The sequence below is a fragment of the Maylandia zebra genome, linkage group LG8 (genome assembly GCF_041146795.1).
Source record: "Maylandia zebra isolate NMK-2024a linkage group LG8, Mzebra_GT3a, whole genome shotgun sequence".
Taxonomy (NCBI): domain Eukaryota; kingdom Metazoa; phylum Chordata; class Actinopteri; order Cichliformes; family Cichlidae; genus Maylandia; species Maylandia zebra.
The window spans coordinates 30530361-30548877 of NC_135174.1; the positions used below are offsets into that span (position 1 = coordinate 30530361).

General features: G+C 43.1%; 1 protein-coding gene across 2 annotated transcripts; it reads right to left on the reverse strand.

The window, feature by feature from the left end:
- Nucleotides 1-4335: 4335 nt before the first annotated feature.
- LOC101484734 (microfibril-associated glycoprotein 4) lies at nt 4336-12715 on the reverse strand. 2 transcript variants are annotated; one of them, XM_004565249.4, is made up of 7 exons: nt 12622-12715; nt 12415-12460; nt 7329-7487; nt 7205-7243; nt 6994-7090; nt 6744-6911; nt 4336-5100 (listed from the first exon to the last, which is right to left on the reverse strand). In XM_004565249.4, the coding sequence occupies exons 2-7, from the start codon at nt 12418-12420 to the stop codon at nt 4847-4849; spliced, it is 723 nt and encodes a 240-aa protein (XP_004565306.3). In that variant the 5' UTR covers nt 12421-12460; nt 12622-12715; the 3' UTR covers nt 4336-4846. The 2 variants fall into 2 exon arrangements, with proteins under 2 accessions (XP_004565306.3, XP_004565307.3); XM_004565250.4 differs by having other exon boundaries at nt 12636-12690.
- Between the last annotated feature and the right edge of the window lie 5802 nt (nt 12716-18517).

Below are 18517 nucleotides of genomic sequence, written 5' to 3' on the forward strand. Positions count from 1 at the left end.
ATGTTCTCCTCAGCCTCACACTTATGGAGCTGTTAGCAGCTACACTGAGAGATGTTTGCTCAGGGGGAGAAGTCAGAACAGACTAAACTCATGGGCTCATCACCTCACAGGTTATTGTGAATGACCACAAACCAACACCTCCTCCAGCTTCTCCAGGTCAGACCCCGAGGCCTCCTCAAACCAGCCGTTACGTCCTGGGTCTGTCCAAGGGTCTCCTCCCAGTCAATGTGCCAAAATCGCCTGACCTTGGAGGCATCCATGTCAGCTGCTCCTTCCCATCAGCTGAGCAGAGACACCCACGTTTCTAAGCTGTAGACCCCATTAAAGGCTGGATGGCTGACAATGTCCTCCAACTTCATGAAGGAAAAACTGAAGCATGTGTATGTGCTCCTGACAGATTTGTGCCTAAGATAATGAAAGCTCTTGGTCGCCTTTTGTGAAATTGTCTATCAGGAACTTTGGGGTAACGTTTGACTCCGCCTTACTTTGGATGTTCATGTCAAATCTCTGGTTCAGTCCTGCTTTGATCACTGAAGAAACATTGCTAAATTAAGTCCTGTTGCATCCTCCAGGTACTCACAGGTGGTGCTGTCAATACAGCTGCAGTGGCTCCCCACTGAATTCAGAGTCCATTTAAAGATTCTGGTTCTGACTTTTAGAGCTCTTCATGGACCAGCACCAGCTTACATTATTGAACTTCTACAGCCCTGTGTGAGGTCATGTGATCAGCACACGAGGCTTTTGCCACTGTGACCCACAGAGTGTGGAGCTCTCTCCCTCTGAGCTAAAGATCTGTGGACTCACTCTTTTAAAAAACAAATAAAACTCATCTTTTTTGAATTACGTTTGGTCAACTTTCCTTTTTTGTTGCTCTGGTATCTTTCGTGATCTCTGTCTTGACAGGTCAGATATAAATCTAATTTTACTTTATTTCAGGTGAAGCTGCTCGTATGAGCCCAGAGCTCAGAGTAAGAATGTACAGCGACCACTAAACAGCAGTCGCCTCAAGGCTCTTTATAAGGTCGAGACCCTCCAATAATATCAGAGAGTGCTGCTCTGGTGCTCAGACATCACCCTGACACTCCATGTGGGGCAGCAGCTCGTGAAGTAAAAGAAAACTTTACAGCCCGTTTGGATTTCCTCTGTGTGACAGTGTGACTACACCCACACACAATGAAGTGCACTTAGTGCCACCAGCAGGGTGATGATGATGATGAGCTGCACTCTTCAGCTCTTTTCAAAAACAAGAATCTCAAACCAAAAACACAGAGGATGATGCAACAACATGATCCTGTCACAGAATCAATACTGGACCTCATCCAATCTGTCACAGGGTCAGAGACTGAAGGGTGTGCACACGTGAGCCCCCTCTCATTTCATATTAAACAAATATGTAAGACTGCTTTCTTCCATTTGTGCAACATCTCTAAAGTTAGAAATATCCTGTCTCAGAGTGACGCTGAAACACTAGTTCATGCATTTATTACTTCCAGGCTGGACGACTGTAATTCATTATTATCAGGAAGTCCAAAAAAACTCCCTGAAAAGCCTTCAGCTGATCCAAAATGCTGCAGCAAGAGTCCTGACAGGGACTAGAAAGAGAGCAGATTTCTCCTGTTTTGGCTTCCTGTTAAATCCAGAATTCAAAATCCTGCTCCTCACATACAAGGTCTTAAATAATCAGGCCCCATCTTATCTTAATGACCTTGTAGTCAGAGATGGGCAGTAACACGTTACTGTAATGAGTTACTGTAATCTGATTACTTTTTTCAAGTAACAAGTAATGTAGGGGATTACTATTGCAAAAACAGTAATAATAATAATGGATACTTTATTGATCCCCATGGGGAAATTACTTGTTTTTCTCTGCATTTGACCCATTCACTCAGTGAAGCAGTGGGCAGCCCACTAAGCAGGCGCCCGGGGAGCAGTGTGTAGGGACGGTACCTTGCTCAGGGGTACCTCAGGGTAGCTGTTCAGGGGAATCGAACCCCCGACCTTCCGATCATGGGGCCACCACTCTACCTACTGAGCTATCCCTGCCCTGACAGTGATGTAAGCGAGTGCGAGTGCGACGTTCGTGACAACAGCTGTGTGCAGATCAACAGTGGATCATATATCAGTACGGAGAGAGTATGAGTGTGCAGCATTTAAAGCGTGGAAGTACTGACCTTACTTTGAGTTTGATTCCATAAAAAGTGACAAAAACAAAAACGCTGCCACGGGAATGTGAAACTCACAAAGAAGCTGCCGTATCCTTCCACTGACCGCTGCGGCTCACCTGCACCAGGGTAAACCTCCGCCTACCGTAGTCCTGCTTTACAGGTGAAAATAGAGCAACAGGACTGCTGAGTCTTTGACTTTATTTATTTTCTGCTGTGTTTTGCTTGCATCTATTTAAAAGACTGAGTGTAAACACAAAAAATATTTTATTTTAAATTCAAATTTCAAAATTTCAAATTTTATTTGTCACGTACACAGTCATACACAGTACGATATGCAGTGAAATGCTTGGACAACTGCTCGTGACCTAAAGAAAACAAAAAAGGAAAAGGCTATGAATAAGATAGGAAATAAATATGAAAAATTAAAAAGGGTAAATTTAACTAGGAAGGAATAAGATAAAATATATAAATTAAAGTTGAAAATAAAATAACTGTACAACAAAATACACAATATAGAACTATATAAGAATGTATGAAGAAATCTAAATATAAATAAATATATACACAATAACAGCAGCTGTACAAGTATTAACTGGAAATGAAGAATATAGTGACCAGTGTTGTGCAAAACCAAAGTCCAGAAAGTCCAGTGTGTGTGTAAGAACCATATGTGTGGGTCAGTACTGTGTGGTGGTGTGATTGAGAGACCGTATCGCCTGCGGGAAGAAGCTCCTCCTCAGTCTCTCTGTGTTGGTCTTCAGGGAGCGGAATCGCTTTCCTGACCTCAACAGAGAGAACAGTCTGTTGTTGGGATGGCTGAGGTCCTTCACGATCTTCCTGGCCTTGGTCCAGCACCGCCTGCTGTAGATTGAGTGCAGGTCAGGGAGCTCGGAGCGGATGGTGCGCTCAGCTGACCGCACAACCCTCTGTAGAGCTCGTCTGTCCTGCATGGTGCTGTTCCCGAACCAGGTTAAGATGTTTCCCGCCAGGATGCTCTCTATGGTGCACGAGTAAAAGTTCCTGAGCACCTTGGAGGGCAGTTGGAAGTCTCTCAAGCGTCTGAGGTGGTAGAGACGCTGTCGGGCCTTTTTCACCACGGTGTTGATGTGACAGGACCATGACAGGTCCTGCGTGATGTGAACTCCGAGGTATTTGAAGCTGTCCACTCTCTCCACTGGGCACTCGTTGATGACGGGGGTCTGGTAGTTCCTCTCCTGCTTAGTGCTGAAGTCCACTATCAGCTCCTTTGTCTTACTGACGTTTAGAAGGAGGTTGTTCCTCTGGCACCAGTTCTCCAGATTCCTAATCTCCTTCAGGTAGGCCGTCTCGTTGTTGTCAGAGATCAGGCCCATGTGCTGGAATGTGCAGAAAATAGGTTTAAATGTTAAACTAATTTCTTCAAGTCAGAGAATGGTGCATATAATTAAATTTTTGCTTGATGCATAAAGTTAAAAGATTAAAACTAATAAAACAAGTTTTAAAAAGAGACTTTTCCATCTGATTACATTTTGTATGATGGATTATGCAGAAAAAGTAGAATTGGGCTGAAAGATCTATCACTTTATCAGCTACTCAGGTTGTAAATCGTGTTTTTAAAAACAAAAAAAAGGAGGTTTCTTCCTGTTAAAAGGCAGTTTTTCCTTCCCACTGTCACCAAAGTGCTGGTCATAGGGGGTCATATGATTGTTGGGTTTTTCTCTGTATCTGTTATTGTCGGGTCGACCTTACAATATAAAGCACCTTGAGGTGACTGTTGATTTGGTGCTGTATAAATAAATTGAATTGAATTGAATTGGCGCCACCCGAGTGCCGCACTGCCTGCTGGGTAATACTCGTAGAATCAGAGACGGGACTTTTTAAATAGGGAGCTGAACCAGACTTCCTGTGTTGGGGCGCTGCAATTTTAATGTAAGTGAAAAGTGAAGTGACTCCATTTTTGAACAAGGCTGCAACATGACAGCATCAGTGTCTTTGTGGATGTGCTGCACAGGCACCTGAGACAAAAGCTCAGTATGAACTTCTCACAAGTAAAATCCAGTTGTGTAACTTTAGGTATAGAAATACTGAATATTAATATCAGTGTCTTCACCCTGAAGCAGGTGGAGCTTTAGTGTGAGGGCGGCTCCAGAATCCAGACAGAAACACACAAAGACCACGAGAACACCTGAGCTGTTTGCTTCTCATTTATTATCAGGATACAGCAGATAATGATTCACACCAGCTATCAGACCTCCACCAAACAGTCAGTGAGACGTTAAATCTGAGCGTGCTGAGCTGCAGACTGAGGAACATCTGGACCAACCGAGAGCTTCTGAGACAGCCGACAACATCCCAACCTAAACTAGCAGTAACATCCTGACACAGTGTGGCTCAACGTGGAGTCCGGGTCCTCCAGAAAGCACACACATGCACTCAGTGGACCGAGACTCACAGCAGAGACCTCTAGAGGAGGAACGTGTTCATTGCAGCTGCTCTCATACAGGTGAACTACATCAGCTCATACTGGTCTCTGTCCATCATTTCACTCCACCTGCAGGCAGCAGCTCACTCACACTCTGACGGCTCTTCTGAAATATTTACATCTTCGACTGACTCTGAAAGTTAAAGATTCTCTGGAATTACATGATAAAGGAAAGAAAAGAGATCAACACGAAATGTTCTGCTGTGTTTGTCCTGCAGATTTACTGCACAGGACGGATCTTCATGCTGATGGTCTTCAGAGAGTAATCATGACCTTTCCACTGGTGCCAGGCCACTCCAACAGCAAAGATAGTGCCATCAGCTCCCCAACGATAAACCCCGTTAGGGTTTGCATAGTGACAGGTGTTGTACCAGAACGCCCCCAGATATGATTTTGCACAGTTCCCTGACCAGGTGTCCTGGTCTTTGTCAAATGTAGTGAACTTCTGTCCGTTGTGATAACTCAGGGCATCTCCTGCAGAAACACAGATGAACAATCACAAAATTACCACTAATCCCAGTCAGACTGGTCTGCATGTGTACCGGGAGTGTTTTCAGTGGGCCATGACACAGACTGGACTCATACTGGGGAGTAAAAAGCAGCAGGTGCACAGTTTGAATCATATGTGGTTGACAGACTCCAGTTTGTTCATGTGAACTGGGAGACTTCGTCACGCAGTAAAGTCATTTTCATTGGTATGTAGCTGACACCAGCTTTATTTATCCCTGAAGGCACATCAGACAAGACAAGTAGTTAAACTGCAGGTGTGTCTATGGTCCTGACAACATCCAAAGTCTTGATTTTAGTCCTTTTTCTGTAATAATTGACTCAGAAACTGAAACATGGGAAACTGAATCAGCGCTTATCTGTCGAGCTAATTCTTCAGGTTTCTCACATCGTGAAAAGAAACCGCTGCAATAAACTGTTGATTTTTAATAATCATCTCAAAATGAATAAAATAAGATCTGAATAAACAGCAGCCTCCTCATGTCATCTTTGAAAGCTCAGTGAAAACTGAAGAAATGAGAGCAGAGGACAGTGATCGAAGCTGGTTCCACAGAAGAGGGGCCTGAAAACTGAAGGCTCTGCCTCCCATTCTACTTTTAAATACTCTAGGAACAACAAGTAGGCCTGCAGAGCGAGAGCGAAGTGCTCTAATAGGGTGATATGGTACTACAAGGTCATTAAGATAAGATGGGGCCTGATTATTTAAGAGCTTGTATGTGAGGAGCAGGATTTTGAATTCTGGATTTAACAGGAAGCCAAAACAGGAGAAATATGCTCTCTCTTTCTAGTCCCTGTCAGGACTCTTGCTGCAGCATTTTGGATTAGCTGAAGGCTTTTCAGGGAGTTTTTAGGACTTCCTGATAATAATGAATTACAGTCGTCCAGCCTGGAAGTAATAAATGCATGAACTAGTTTTTCAGCGTCACTCTGAGACAGGATATTTCTAATTTTAGAGATGTTGCACAAATGGAAGAAAGCAGTCTTACATATTTGTTTAATATGTGCATTGAAGGACATGTCCTGGTCAAAAATGACTCCAAGGTTCCTCACAGCGTTACTGGAGGCCAAGGTAATGCCATCCAGAGTAAGAATCTGGTTAGAGACCATATTTCTAAGCTTTTCAGGGCCGAGTACAATAACCTCAGTTTGATCTGAATTAAGAAGCAGAAAGTTAGCGGCCATCCAGGTCTTTATGTCTTTAAGACATTCCTGCAGTTTAACTCATTGGTGTGTGTTATCTGGCTTCATGGACAGATAGAGCTGGGTGTCGTCTGCATATCATCCTGCCTGGTGTTTGGTACTCAGGGGCCACGACTGAGAACAGGGAGGCTGCACAGAGGGTCATTAACACTGCCCACAATATCATTGGCTGCCCTCTGACACTCCTGGAGGCCATCGCCAGATCCTCCTGTCTCAGAGAAGCCACCACAGGCGACCCCTCAAACCCCGCCCACCACCTGTTCCATTCTACCCATTCCTCTTCTTTGTTGATCTTTTCTGTTCATTTGTGTCATTGTACATGTACAATGACAATAAAGGCGTATTCTATTCTATTCTATTCGATTCGATTCTATTCTGATGCTACACTGACCCTGTGCCACTTCACTCACCTGCCCCTCCGTCCTTGAATCCAGTAACAGTCAGTTTGTATCCGTCACATTCAGCATCCACCTTAAATGAAGAGTAACGAGCGAACACTTTCTTCCCTTCAAAGTCCTCCATGTCCACCAGCAGCTCACTCTTTTGCTTGGATGTCATAATGTTGATCACATCGAGACCTACATTCACACACAAGCACACAGTCAGAAACATGCAGGGCTGTTTGGTACAGAGCTGCAGATCATCCAATAAAACTCTCACCGAGCCAGTACTCTCCAGCAGCGTCACCAAAGCCCATCTTGTATTGATCCCAGGGTCTGTAGAAGTTCACCGTGCCGTCCATCCTCCTCTGGAACACCTGGGGGAGGAGGCAGCAGAAACATCTCTGGTTTCAGGGAGCACAGATCTGGATTTACAGCAGTGCTCCTGTTAAATGTTCCCGCGCTGACACTTTTTAGTTACAAGCACTCACCGTCCAGCCTCCTCCTTCTGAGTCCATGTCACAGTACACCTGCACACAAACACCTGTCACACTCTAGCTGCTTAAAGACGTGGACATGAACAGGACCCAGAGTCCCAGAGAGGGTGGACTGTACCTGCACCGCAGACCTTTCTCCAAGGGGATAGATGGTGTACACGCCGCTGCTTTGGCTTCTGTCCTGGTGGCGGATGTCGCTGCAGTCCCTCGGCTGGATGAGCTCCGTGCAGCTGGTCAACGCAGGAGCGAGGAGGAGAACGATGAAGACCGCTGGCAGCTGGAACAGAGAAGAAGCCTTTCATTTGCACAATATTCACTTCCTACCAAGCTCAACAAGCCTGTGATTCTCCCTCAGCTTTGCCTCTCAGCTGTGCTGAAGTCTTGTTTAGGCTGCACAGGTGTGGTTCAGCCAAACCCCTCTCCCTGTGCTCACTTCTTAGTATAGTCCTGTTGCCTTTCATTGTAAAGTGAGTTCATGCTTTGTTATATTGTTGTATTCCTGTTGATCTCTGACCTGCACAGAACAAGAACCATTCTGAACCATCCCCAGAAAATCCAGACTTAAGTTACCTGGATAAGAGGAAATCCTGCTTGGTGGCACAGACCTCAGGAGCAGGCTATGTTCAGAGTTAAGATGGAGGCAATGTTCCCTCTAATGTTTCACGTGTCTGAGCGAACGCACAAACTCCCTGAGCGTCCCTTGGACCACTGTGAGCGACAGCAGACGTGAGCACTGTGGTCACGCCAGCATCCAATCCATCCAAGTTACATATTTATTAAAATAATCAAATTATAGCATTTATGTTAGACGACTTTTATTTAACTGCTTTAGCCCCCTTACAATGAAAATGTAAACAAATCTTGTTATGTTAACACTATTGGAAGGAAAAATAACTTCAACTCCAATTTTGAAAACACAACTTTATTTATTTCTTTTCTATAAAGCTCTGACTTGTATTATGAGTCTGTGGTCTGGGAGAGAGTCGGTAACTCTGTCTGCAAATACAGTAAATAATGACCAATGTTGGGCAGTTAATTATATAGTTACTTCTTCAAAAAAGTAACTGATTTATGCAAACAACAACATTTTTTGCAGCTGTTTACCTAAAAATGCAGCCAAGGTGTTTTTTAAACAAACATTTCAAACTATTTACAGAACAATCAGCTGTTCTGCATCAAATCTGATGCCACACAAATTATTTGTGCTGCTCCAAAAATAATTTCTGTCCACTATGAGATGAAGGAGAACAGCAGCCTGATACCTGCAGGCCTGACAGCAGGAGATGTATCACTGCTGTAACACCTGTAACACTCAGCAGGCGCCTCATTGTTCTGACACACAACAACACTACTGACTACACTACACACTGACTACACACTGACCACACACTAACTACACAGTAACTACACAGTAACTACACACTAACTACACACTAACTACACAAGATTTGCGCTAAACGTCTCAAATCTCTCACATCTCAAAACACGCCGTCACTCCTAAAACTTCCCCCGTTTCTTAACAACTAGATGCCATGTTGCCATATCATTTTTTGATTGGTCGACATTTTTCAACCAATAGGAAAGGATGGGGGGGGGGGGGGGGGGGGGGGGGGGGGGGAGTCGGTGTTGTTTTTGCTCACAGGCTTTCGAGCATTTTCCTTATAAAACGCCGTTTTTACCATTTCTTCCTGCAGTAAATATAAACAACGACAGTATTCAGGAAGAAAACCAAACATTGCAGATATTTTATCATAACTCTGGTTTTACGTGGCCGATCAACACAATTTAAAAACTGGTATAAAGTCCACACTTTGTCCGTCAGTTGTTCGTCTGTGCTGCTCACATCTCCAATGGTTGTACACGTTGTCATTAACGTGGCTTCACTCCACATCAGCCGCCTTGCTCGCTAAAACTCAGGTGTCAGCACATAAGGACGCTGTCATCAGCGACATTGATTAGCTGCGTTTATACAAATGTGGCATCGTTCCCATACGGGAGCAGCCAGTCACTGACTCACACTGCAGAACAGAATTGTTGAAATTTTAATTTTAATTTCAATTCAGGTTAGATTTTTTTTGTTAGCAATGCAGATTTTCTGTGTGCAGAGATGCCAGCAGTGCGCAGCTTAGAGGGAACATTGGGCGGAGGTGCCGTGTTTTCGTTGATTCTTTTATTTACAGCATGTTTTTAATGTCATTTAGATTTTCTGCTGCTGTATTTTATACGTGCAGCTTGTTAAGCTCAAACCTACTAAACCACTGACTGAAGCCGTAAAGTTACAGCAGCTAAAACTATGAACGAGGTCTTCATGTTTTACGAGGTGTCTTTTACACTGAAAACAGAAACTGGAACACAATCAAATTCATTTCACTTTGAGCTGCGACAAACTGAAGCGACGTGCACGTCTCCTTCAACACGCCCAACGTTATGAAGCCACAGGGGCTCTGATCAGTTTGTATTGTGTTTAGCTTTCAATATAAAGTTCCTCGATGTGACTGCTGTTGTGATTTGGTGCCTTACAAATAAAACTATACTGAACTGAAACATCGTCATACTTCTTTGTTGGAGCACAGAAAGTAACCCGGGCAAGTGTGTGTAGGTGAATTCTTGTTATTATGTGAAGAGTGCACGAAATAGTGTCATTAACATCAACTAAAACATGAACGTGTGAGAAAGATCAAACTACAAAAAGACTTGTCAGGTTCACAGTTTACCACTGAGACCTTCGATGATAAATGAAACTAAATAAAATAAATAAAGGATTAGCTCGAATATTCACAGATTAGATAACTGGCCTGTGACACCTGAGGTGACCCAGTGTGTTAAAATGTGGTGACCTGTGCAAATGTCCACATGTGGTAGTTCGGCACAAGACCCGTCCCACCAAAACTGCAGTACTTGCTCTGGTGTCATCTGTCCTCAGGACCAGCAGCAATCAATAACAGATCAATCACAGATAAACAATATACTTTAGAAACTATAACTACTAAAAACTATTGCAGCATACTGAAACAACCATACTGGTGTATGTCCTGAACAGAGACAAGAAGAAGAAATAATTCTACTGTAAATAGAAAGTACTTTAAGTAAAATGTAACTTCTCGGAACAAAAGCCGAGAAAACGTTCATCTTCCAGTGTAAATACTTTTAGGAGCACAGACTCAGTGTGCAGTAGATTAACGTTTCACTTTACATTCTTATAAATGGTAAAATGGCCTGTATTTATATAGCGCTTTACTAGTCCCTAAGGACCCCAAAGCGCTTTACATATCCAGTCATCCACACATTCACACACTGGTGATGGCAGCTACATTGTAGCCACAGCCACCCTGGGGCGCACTGACAGAGGCTTATCTGTCAGTGCGCCCATCCATTATCATCCATTAATCAGCCTGCTGTTCTTTGCTAAGTCGTAAAGGGGGAACAGTCCTGCTCACAGTTTTCTATGCAATGGAAGATCTTTGATTGTTGCAACATCTGTGCAATAATAAAAATGTCATAAGGTAATGTTAAACGTCTACATCATGCAGTCTCTGCACGTGTATGCAGTTCAACATGAAGTCATTTACACACTGCTAAAAATTACTTAGAGAAGGCAGGCAAGGCAAATTTATTTGTATAGCACAATTCAACAACAAGGTGATTCAAAGTGCTTTACAGAGACATTAGAAACAAAAACAAATAAAAAGCAGGATTTAAAATTGATTGAAACAAGCAAACAAACAAACTAACTAAACACACACATTTCACACCTGTTCGCGTGATCTGAACCCTTATCGTAAGGGGAGCTACCAGTCCTTCTGTGGGCGAGCTACTTTCTATTTTAAATTCCCTGAATTTAAAATACTCTCTAGACCCAGTCTAGACCCAGCTGGGGAGCTACCCAGAGCTCTAAACCCACTTAACAAACAAACAAACAAACAAACAAACAAACAAAACAGTATATAAAATCAAAACAGATAAAATCAGTAGTTAAAATGTAAGTTTTGAAATTTAAGCTTAAAGTGTGGATTTGGTGCTTTATTCAAATGCAGCTGAGAACAGGTGAGTCTTCAACCTGGATTTAAATAAACTGAGTGTTTCAGCTGATCTGAGGCTTTCTGGGAGTTTGTTCCAGATATAAGGAGCATAAAAGCTGAATGCAGCTTCTCCGTGTCTGGTTCTGACTCTGGGAACTGATAAAAGACCGGATCCAGATGACCTGAGGGATCTGGAAGGTTCATACTGGGTCAGGAGGTCACTGATGTATTTTGGTCCTAAACCATTCAGAGCTTTATAGGCCAGCATCAGAACTTTAAAGTCTATCCTCTGACGGACAGGCAGCCAGTGTAAAGACCTCAGAGCTGGACTGATGTGGTCCACTTTTTTGGTCTTAGTGAGGACTCGAGCAGCAGAGTTCTGAATGAGCTGTAGTTGTCTGACTGATTTTTTAGGTAGACCTGTAAAGATGCTGTTACAGTAATCAAGCCTACTAAAGATGAATGCATGGACTAGTTTTTCCAGGTCCTGTTGAGACATCAGATCTTTTATCCTTGATATATTCTTGAGGTGATAGTAAGCTGACTTTGTTATTGTCTTAATGTGTTTTTCTAAGTTTAGGTCTGCATCCATCACTACACCCAAATTTCTCGCCTGGTTTGTGGTTTTTAGATGTATAGATTGAAGTTCTCTGGTGACCTGTAATCGTTTTTCTTTGGCGCCAAAGACTATTACTTAGAGAAGAATAGAATAGAATACTCCTTTAATCCTTTAATTGTCCCACAAGGGGAAATTTGGTTGTATCAGCAGCAAAAAAGCACACATATACAGACAGAACAGGACAGAGAAACACAGTTTTTATGTATTTATATCATGGACAATAGTACTTAAAGAACTTGTTTTCTGCCCCCTTTCATGTAACTTATGCACTCCTTAAAATGACATCAACTCTACATAAAGTTATTCACTCTCTATGTATTATTACTTTAGTACTTCTTAAAATGATATCCAGTATAATTTGTGTCCCTTCCTTCATTACATGATTGGCATCAGGCTCTGATAGTGAAGGTAAAGTCATCAAAGAGACACATTCAAGAAGGAAGGCGGAGTTTTAGGTATCAACACTGTTTAATGAGGCGATCACAGCAGACCGAGGGTCAGGAGGGTCACCACCACTCACTCCTACACTGATACTTAACCAGAAATATTTAAGGTCACAAACTTACCTTCATGGTCAGATTTCTGTGGGAGTTAGTTTCTGCTGATGTATATCTGAAAGGAAAGGATTACTGTGAGGATCACCTCATTCAATCATTTAAATCTAATCTGCGTTTAACGCATTTACAGCAAAGTCTGCTTAAAATATCCTGAAAGTTTCACACACTCTATTTGGCAGTAATATTAAAGCACTGCTGCTACGTTACTACAGATACCTGTGTGAAGTCACCTGCAGTTGGAGCTGAACACGCTTCAGAGACACCACACGGCTGTTCTCCCTCAGTGTGTCAGAGTCTCCCAGAGTCCCTGCTTATATCTGCAGGAGGGCAGACACAACAGAGTCACGCCACTCTTTACACTGTCTAAAGTTACACGCTTCAAGTTTCCCAAAAAAACACAACCAGGATGTTCTCAGGCTGAAGCACAAAGCACATCAGGTTTATTTGCATTTAATATATGTGCTGATCCACCCAGTAATTACATGAGTGTTTATCTTTCAGTGCAACGCCTCCGATACTTGCTGCTGTGATGCACATATCATGGGACAGTGCAGAGGAGAGCTCATTTACTTGACCCGCTTGAATTCAGTGAGACTTCAAAGATGAAGATGTGGGGCGCAGTGAGTGAAGCTTGAAAATGTAAATTTAGAATTCAAAGCATTTCTGCCTAATTCTGGGGCACCTGCAGGCCATTCAGGTGGGGGCGGGGCTACCACTGAGTTGTGGTATAGTTTCGGCAGGATTGGGGCAGTGTGTCTTGCACTTTTTGTCTCTTGTTGATTGACTTGATGGCTGGTGTTCAGGGTCCAGAGCACTCCTTGTGGAGGGCATAGTTAGGAGGAAGCCAGACACACCAACTCCACATGGATGTGGAAATGTGGACCTGGCAACAACATCAGCACCCGCACTGGAAAACTTAAACAGAGGTCTAGAGTCCTAACAGCAGCATCCAAGTCAAGCAGCATACTTTTCCTTTCAGATTTATCTGATGGCAGAAGTTTGAGAACAGGTAGAAAAGTGACCCTTTGTTTGGTCGATTACACCAGACGACATCATGGTGTTGATAATGTGCTAGTATATAAACTTCTGTGACTTCCGGTCGCTAGGGGGATGTAGTAGGAAGAGGAGAAGACTGCTCCGCTAACTTTTCTACCTTTTTCCACTCCTAAACCTGCCAATTCACAAAAAAACTTTTGAACTGCGTATATTTTATTTTACGGGTTCCGAAATTGGTTTTTGTTCGTTCTAACATGGCCTCAAAACACACTAAAGCGGCAGAAAAGGAGGACGACGCACCTAAGCGGAACATGGCGGCCATCTCCTCCCTTCTGGAGCAGCATAGGGAGGCATTGGCCAGCGATTTCAAAACATCTTTTGGCCTACTGGAGTCAAAGTTTGACGAAGTCCGCTCTGCGGTAGATGATCATGGTCAGCGGCTCGGATCTTTAGAGCTAGCAGCGGACGACTTAAGCCAGCGGGTTAGAGACCTTGAGAACGTTTGTTCCAACCTCAGCGAATCTAACACTAAACTTCTGGCTAAAGTTACGGACTTAGAAAGCCGAAGTAGGCGCCAAAACCTGCGTATCCTGGGACTCGAGGAAGGTGCTGAAGGTGGGCGTCCCACAGAATTTTTTGCAGATTTGCTCTGCGAGGTTTTCGGGAAGGAGAGGCTCCCGACCCACCCGGAGATCGACAGAGCTCACCGTATACCTGCCGCTAAGCTGGCCCCAGGACAGAGACCGCACCCCGTAATTATACACCTTCATCGGTACCAGGTAAAGGACCTTCTTATCCGAGAACCCCGGTGAGGAGGGAAACTAGAATACCATGGTTGGCAGATTCGCGTGGTGGAGGACTACTGCCCGGAAGTTCTGAGCAAGCGAGCGGAGTACCGTGAAGTGATGTCCGAGCTGTATAAACGAGGTCTCAAGCCTGCTCTGCTGTATCCTGCACGACTTCGCATCACGTCTCTTGACGGCGCAAGACGCTGGCTTCATTCAGCCGATGAAGCGAGATACTTGGACGACCTGCCCGCTACAGCCGAATCACCCTGAGAGCCTGCTTGTCTGGTCCCGACGTTTGTCCGCGGGACAGCCCTGTGAGTAGTCTGTTCTGACTACCTTCCTCTCCTGGGATATGCAAGGACTTTCGTTCATACTCATAAGTTGCTGACACTTCTTTTTTTTCTTTTCTTCTTTTTCTTCTCCACCGCTATTTACTAGCAGGGAGGCTATTCATATCACATTGCTTCAAAGGCTTAACCACCCTGTGAAAAGAAGGAAGGTGCTCTCACACATAAAGCAGTTTAAGGCAGCTCTTGTCTTTCTACAAGAAACACACCTCCGTGATTCGGATAACTCTCGTCTTTTGTCCCGATGGGCAGGGCAGCATTTTCATTCCACCTTTCAGGCTAAGGCCAGAGGCGTTTCTATTTTAATTGACCAAAATATTCCCTTTGAAAAACATAATGTAATTTCTGATACGAGTGGCCGGTACGTTTTTGTTTCGGGTAAGCTTTACAATATGAAAGTAGTGTTGGCCAACATATATGCGCCCAATATTGATAATGTCGATTTCTTCCAGCGTGCTTTCTCATTGCTGCCTGATCTGAGCTCATACTCTCTCATACTTGGTGGTGACCTCAACTGCTGGCTGGACCCTGTGTTAGACCGATCCTCACCGAATCCCTGTGCTGTCAGTAAATCTGCTCTTTTCATTCAATCCTTTTTATCTAACTGTGGTGTCTCTGATGTTTGGCGCTGCTTACACCCCCACAGAAGAGGGTACTCTTTTTTTTTTCACAGGTACACCACACTTATTCTAGGATCGATTATTTTCTTATTCATAATCAGCTGACCCCATGGGTCCAATCCTGTGAATACCAGACTATAGTAATGTCAGACCACGCCCCTGTTGTGCTATCAATGAGTTTCCCAGACATCCCTCAACCCAGACAACACTGGCGTTTTAATTCGACTCTCCTGGCAGATGTAAACTTCCTGGAATTCATGAAAGAACAAATAACCTTGTTTCTTAAAACAAATACCACAGGAGAAACTTCTAGCTTAATAATTTGGGATACACTAAAAGCCTTTCTCAGGGGACCAGTTATTTCCTACACTGCTAATATGAAGAAAATGGCCCGTATAGAACGACTCGATTTAGTCAACCGAATCAAAGAAGTAGACCTGCTCTATGCTAAGGTAAAAAGCCCAGATTTATACAATAAGCGTGTGGAGCTTCAGACTAAATTCGATCTCCTCTCAACACACTCAACTGAACGTCAGCTCCTGAAGAGTAAGAGTTTGTTTTATATTCATGGCGAGAAATCGGGCAGGATGCTTGCCAGCCAGTTAAGGGGCTTCCAGGCGAAACAACATATCACAAAGGTTAGAATGGCTAATGGTAATATCACTTCGGATCCTTCCAAAATTAACGATACGTTTAGGACTTTTTACTCCCAACTTTACACCTCTGAATCACCGCAGGAAAGCACCTTAATGGATAACTTTCTAAAGACTTTGAATGTACCTATGCTTTCCTCTGATAATAAAAACAGATTAGATGAACAACCCATCACGCCAGAGGAGCTGGGTGCAGCCATTTCTTCACTGCAGTCTGGAAAATCCCCTGGTCCTGACGGCTTTCCCGTAGAATTTTTCAAAGCATTTTCCCCCTTGCTTTTACCCCAACTACATCTAACCCTCTCCGACTCATGGAAGTGTGGTAAACTTCCGGCATCCTTTTACGAGGCAAGTATTGCTCTTATCCCAAAGAAAGGTAAGGATCCTGTGGAATGCTCATCCTACAGGCCAATTTCTCTATTAAATGTCGATGCTAAAATTTTGGCCAAAGTTTTGGCACATAGACTGGAAAATATTTTGCCCTCAGTTATATCCGAAGATCAAACAGGCTTCATTAAGAATCATTACTCTTATTCCAACATCTGCCATCTATTGGATATATTATACACCCCTTCCGGTCAGAGTCCTGAGCAGTGTTGGTCAAGTTACTTGAAAAAAGTAATCAGTAAGTAATTACTGATTACTTCCCCAAAAAAGTAATCCCGTTACTTTACTGATTACTTATTTTCAAAAGTAATTAATTACTTAGTTACTTAGTAACTTTTTAAAAACACGATTTACACCCTGAAGAGGTGATAAAGTGATAGATCTTTCAGCCCAATTCTACTTTTTCTGCATAATCCATCATACAAAATGTAATCAAATGGAAAAGTCTCTTTTTAAAACTTGTTTTATTAGTTTTAATCTTTTAACTTTATGCATCAAGCAAACATTTAATTATCTGCAACATTCTCTGAGTTGAAGAAATTAGTTTAACATTTAAACCTATTTTCTGCACATTCCAGCACATAAAATAAAATATTTTTTGTGTTTACACTCAGTCTTTCAAATAGATGCAAGTAAAACACAGCAGAAAATAAATAAAGTCAAAGACTCAGCGGTCCTGTTGCTCTATTTCCACCTGTAAAGCAGGAGTGGGGCAGGCGGAGGTTTACCCTGGTGCAGGTGTGCCGCGGTCAGTGGAAGAATCCGCGAGTTTCTCTGTGAGTTTCCCATTACGTCGTAGCTACTCGGTGCTTGTTGGAAGTTTAGGGGTTTTTTCGCTGTAAAAAGAAGTTTTCTTCCCACGCACAGCGGACACTAATGTTTTTGTCACTTTTTATGGAATCAAACTCAAAGTAAGGTCAGTACTTCCACGCTTTAAACGCTGCACGCTCATACTCTCTCTGCACTCGATATATGATCCATTGTTGATCTGCACACAGCTGTTGTCACGAACGTCGCACTCGCTTACGTCACTGTCATGAGACATTCTCGCAAAAAAATCACGGTTTTAGTAACGCAGTAATGCAGCGTTCCTACGGGAAGTAACGGTAATCTAATTACCGGTTTTGCAATAGTAATCCCTTACTTTACTCGTTACTCGAAAAAAGTAATCAGATTACAGTAACACGTTACAAGTAACGTGTTACTGCCCATCTCTGGTCCTGAGTGCATTCTTTCCTTATATGCGGAGAACGCATTTGATCGGGTCGAAAGGAAATATTTATTCACAGTTCTAGATAAATTCAATTTTGGATCAAAATTTATTTCATGGATGAGGTTATTGTATATGTGTCCTAACGCTTCAGTTTTTACTAATTCCATACAGTCACAGCCTTTCAACCTCCAACAAGGAACCCGTTAGGGATGCCCCTTAAGTCCTCTCCTTTTCAACCTGGCTATAGAGCCACTTGCCATTGCACTTCGCAGCTGTGGGGAGATCGATGGGATATGGAGGAAGGGTGTTGAACACAAAGTATCCTTGTATGCAGATCATCTCTTAATCTTTATCTCAAATCCCAAAATATCTATACCTACGTTGCTATCCATACTTCGCCAATTTGGCCAGTTTTCAGGATACAAGCTCAACCTATACAAAAGTGAGTTGTTTCCTGTGGATGGAGATGCATCAGTGTATGACTATACTACCCTCCCCTTTAAAATGGCAGGAAATCAATTTACATATCTAGGTGTAATAATTACAAGGAAGCATAATTGTCTCTTCAAAGCGAGCCTTTTCCCTCTGTTAAATAATACAAAAAAACATCTGGCACAGTGGTCTCCTCTCTCCACCTCTGTGGTGGGAAGAATCAACTCAATCAAAATGAATATACTTCCTAAATTTTTGTATCTCTTCCAATTGCTACCAGTATTTATCCCCAAATCCTTCTTTGATTCATTGGACTCAATTATCTCCTCTTATATATGGAGAGGTAAACGACCTCGATTGAACAAGGCTCAACTCCAAAAACTCAAAAGTCGTGGAGGCTTGGCACTGCCTAACTTTCGATATTACTATTGGGCAACAAATATGCGCTACATTATTTCTTGGCTGTACTTCCAAAACAAAGGTAATTGCCCGTCCTGGGTGCTCATGGAGTTGAACTCAACTACAGGCTCTTCTGTCCTGGCCCTGATTGGTTCTTCACTCCCCCTTCCCCCAAAAAAGACAATTGATAATCCAGTTGTCTGGCACACGGTGAGGGTGTGGGCTCAGATGAGGAAGCATTTTCGATTTACAGGCTTCTCCCTTCTGAGTCCAATTT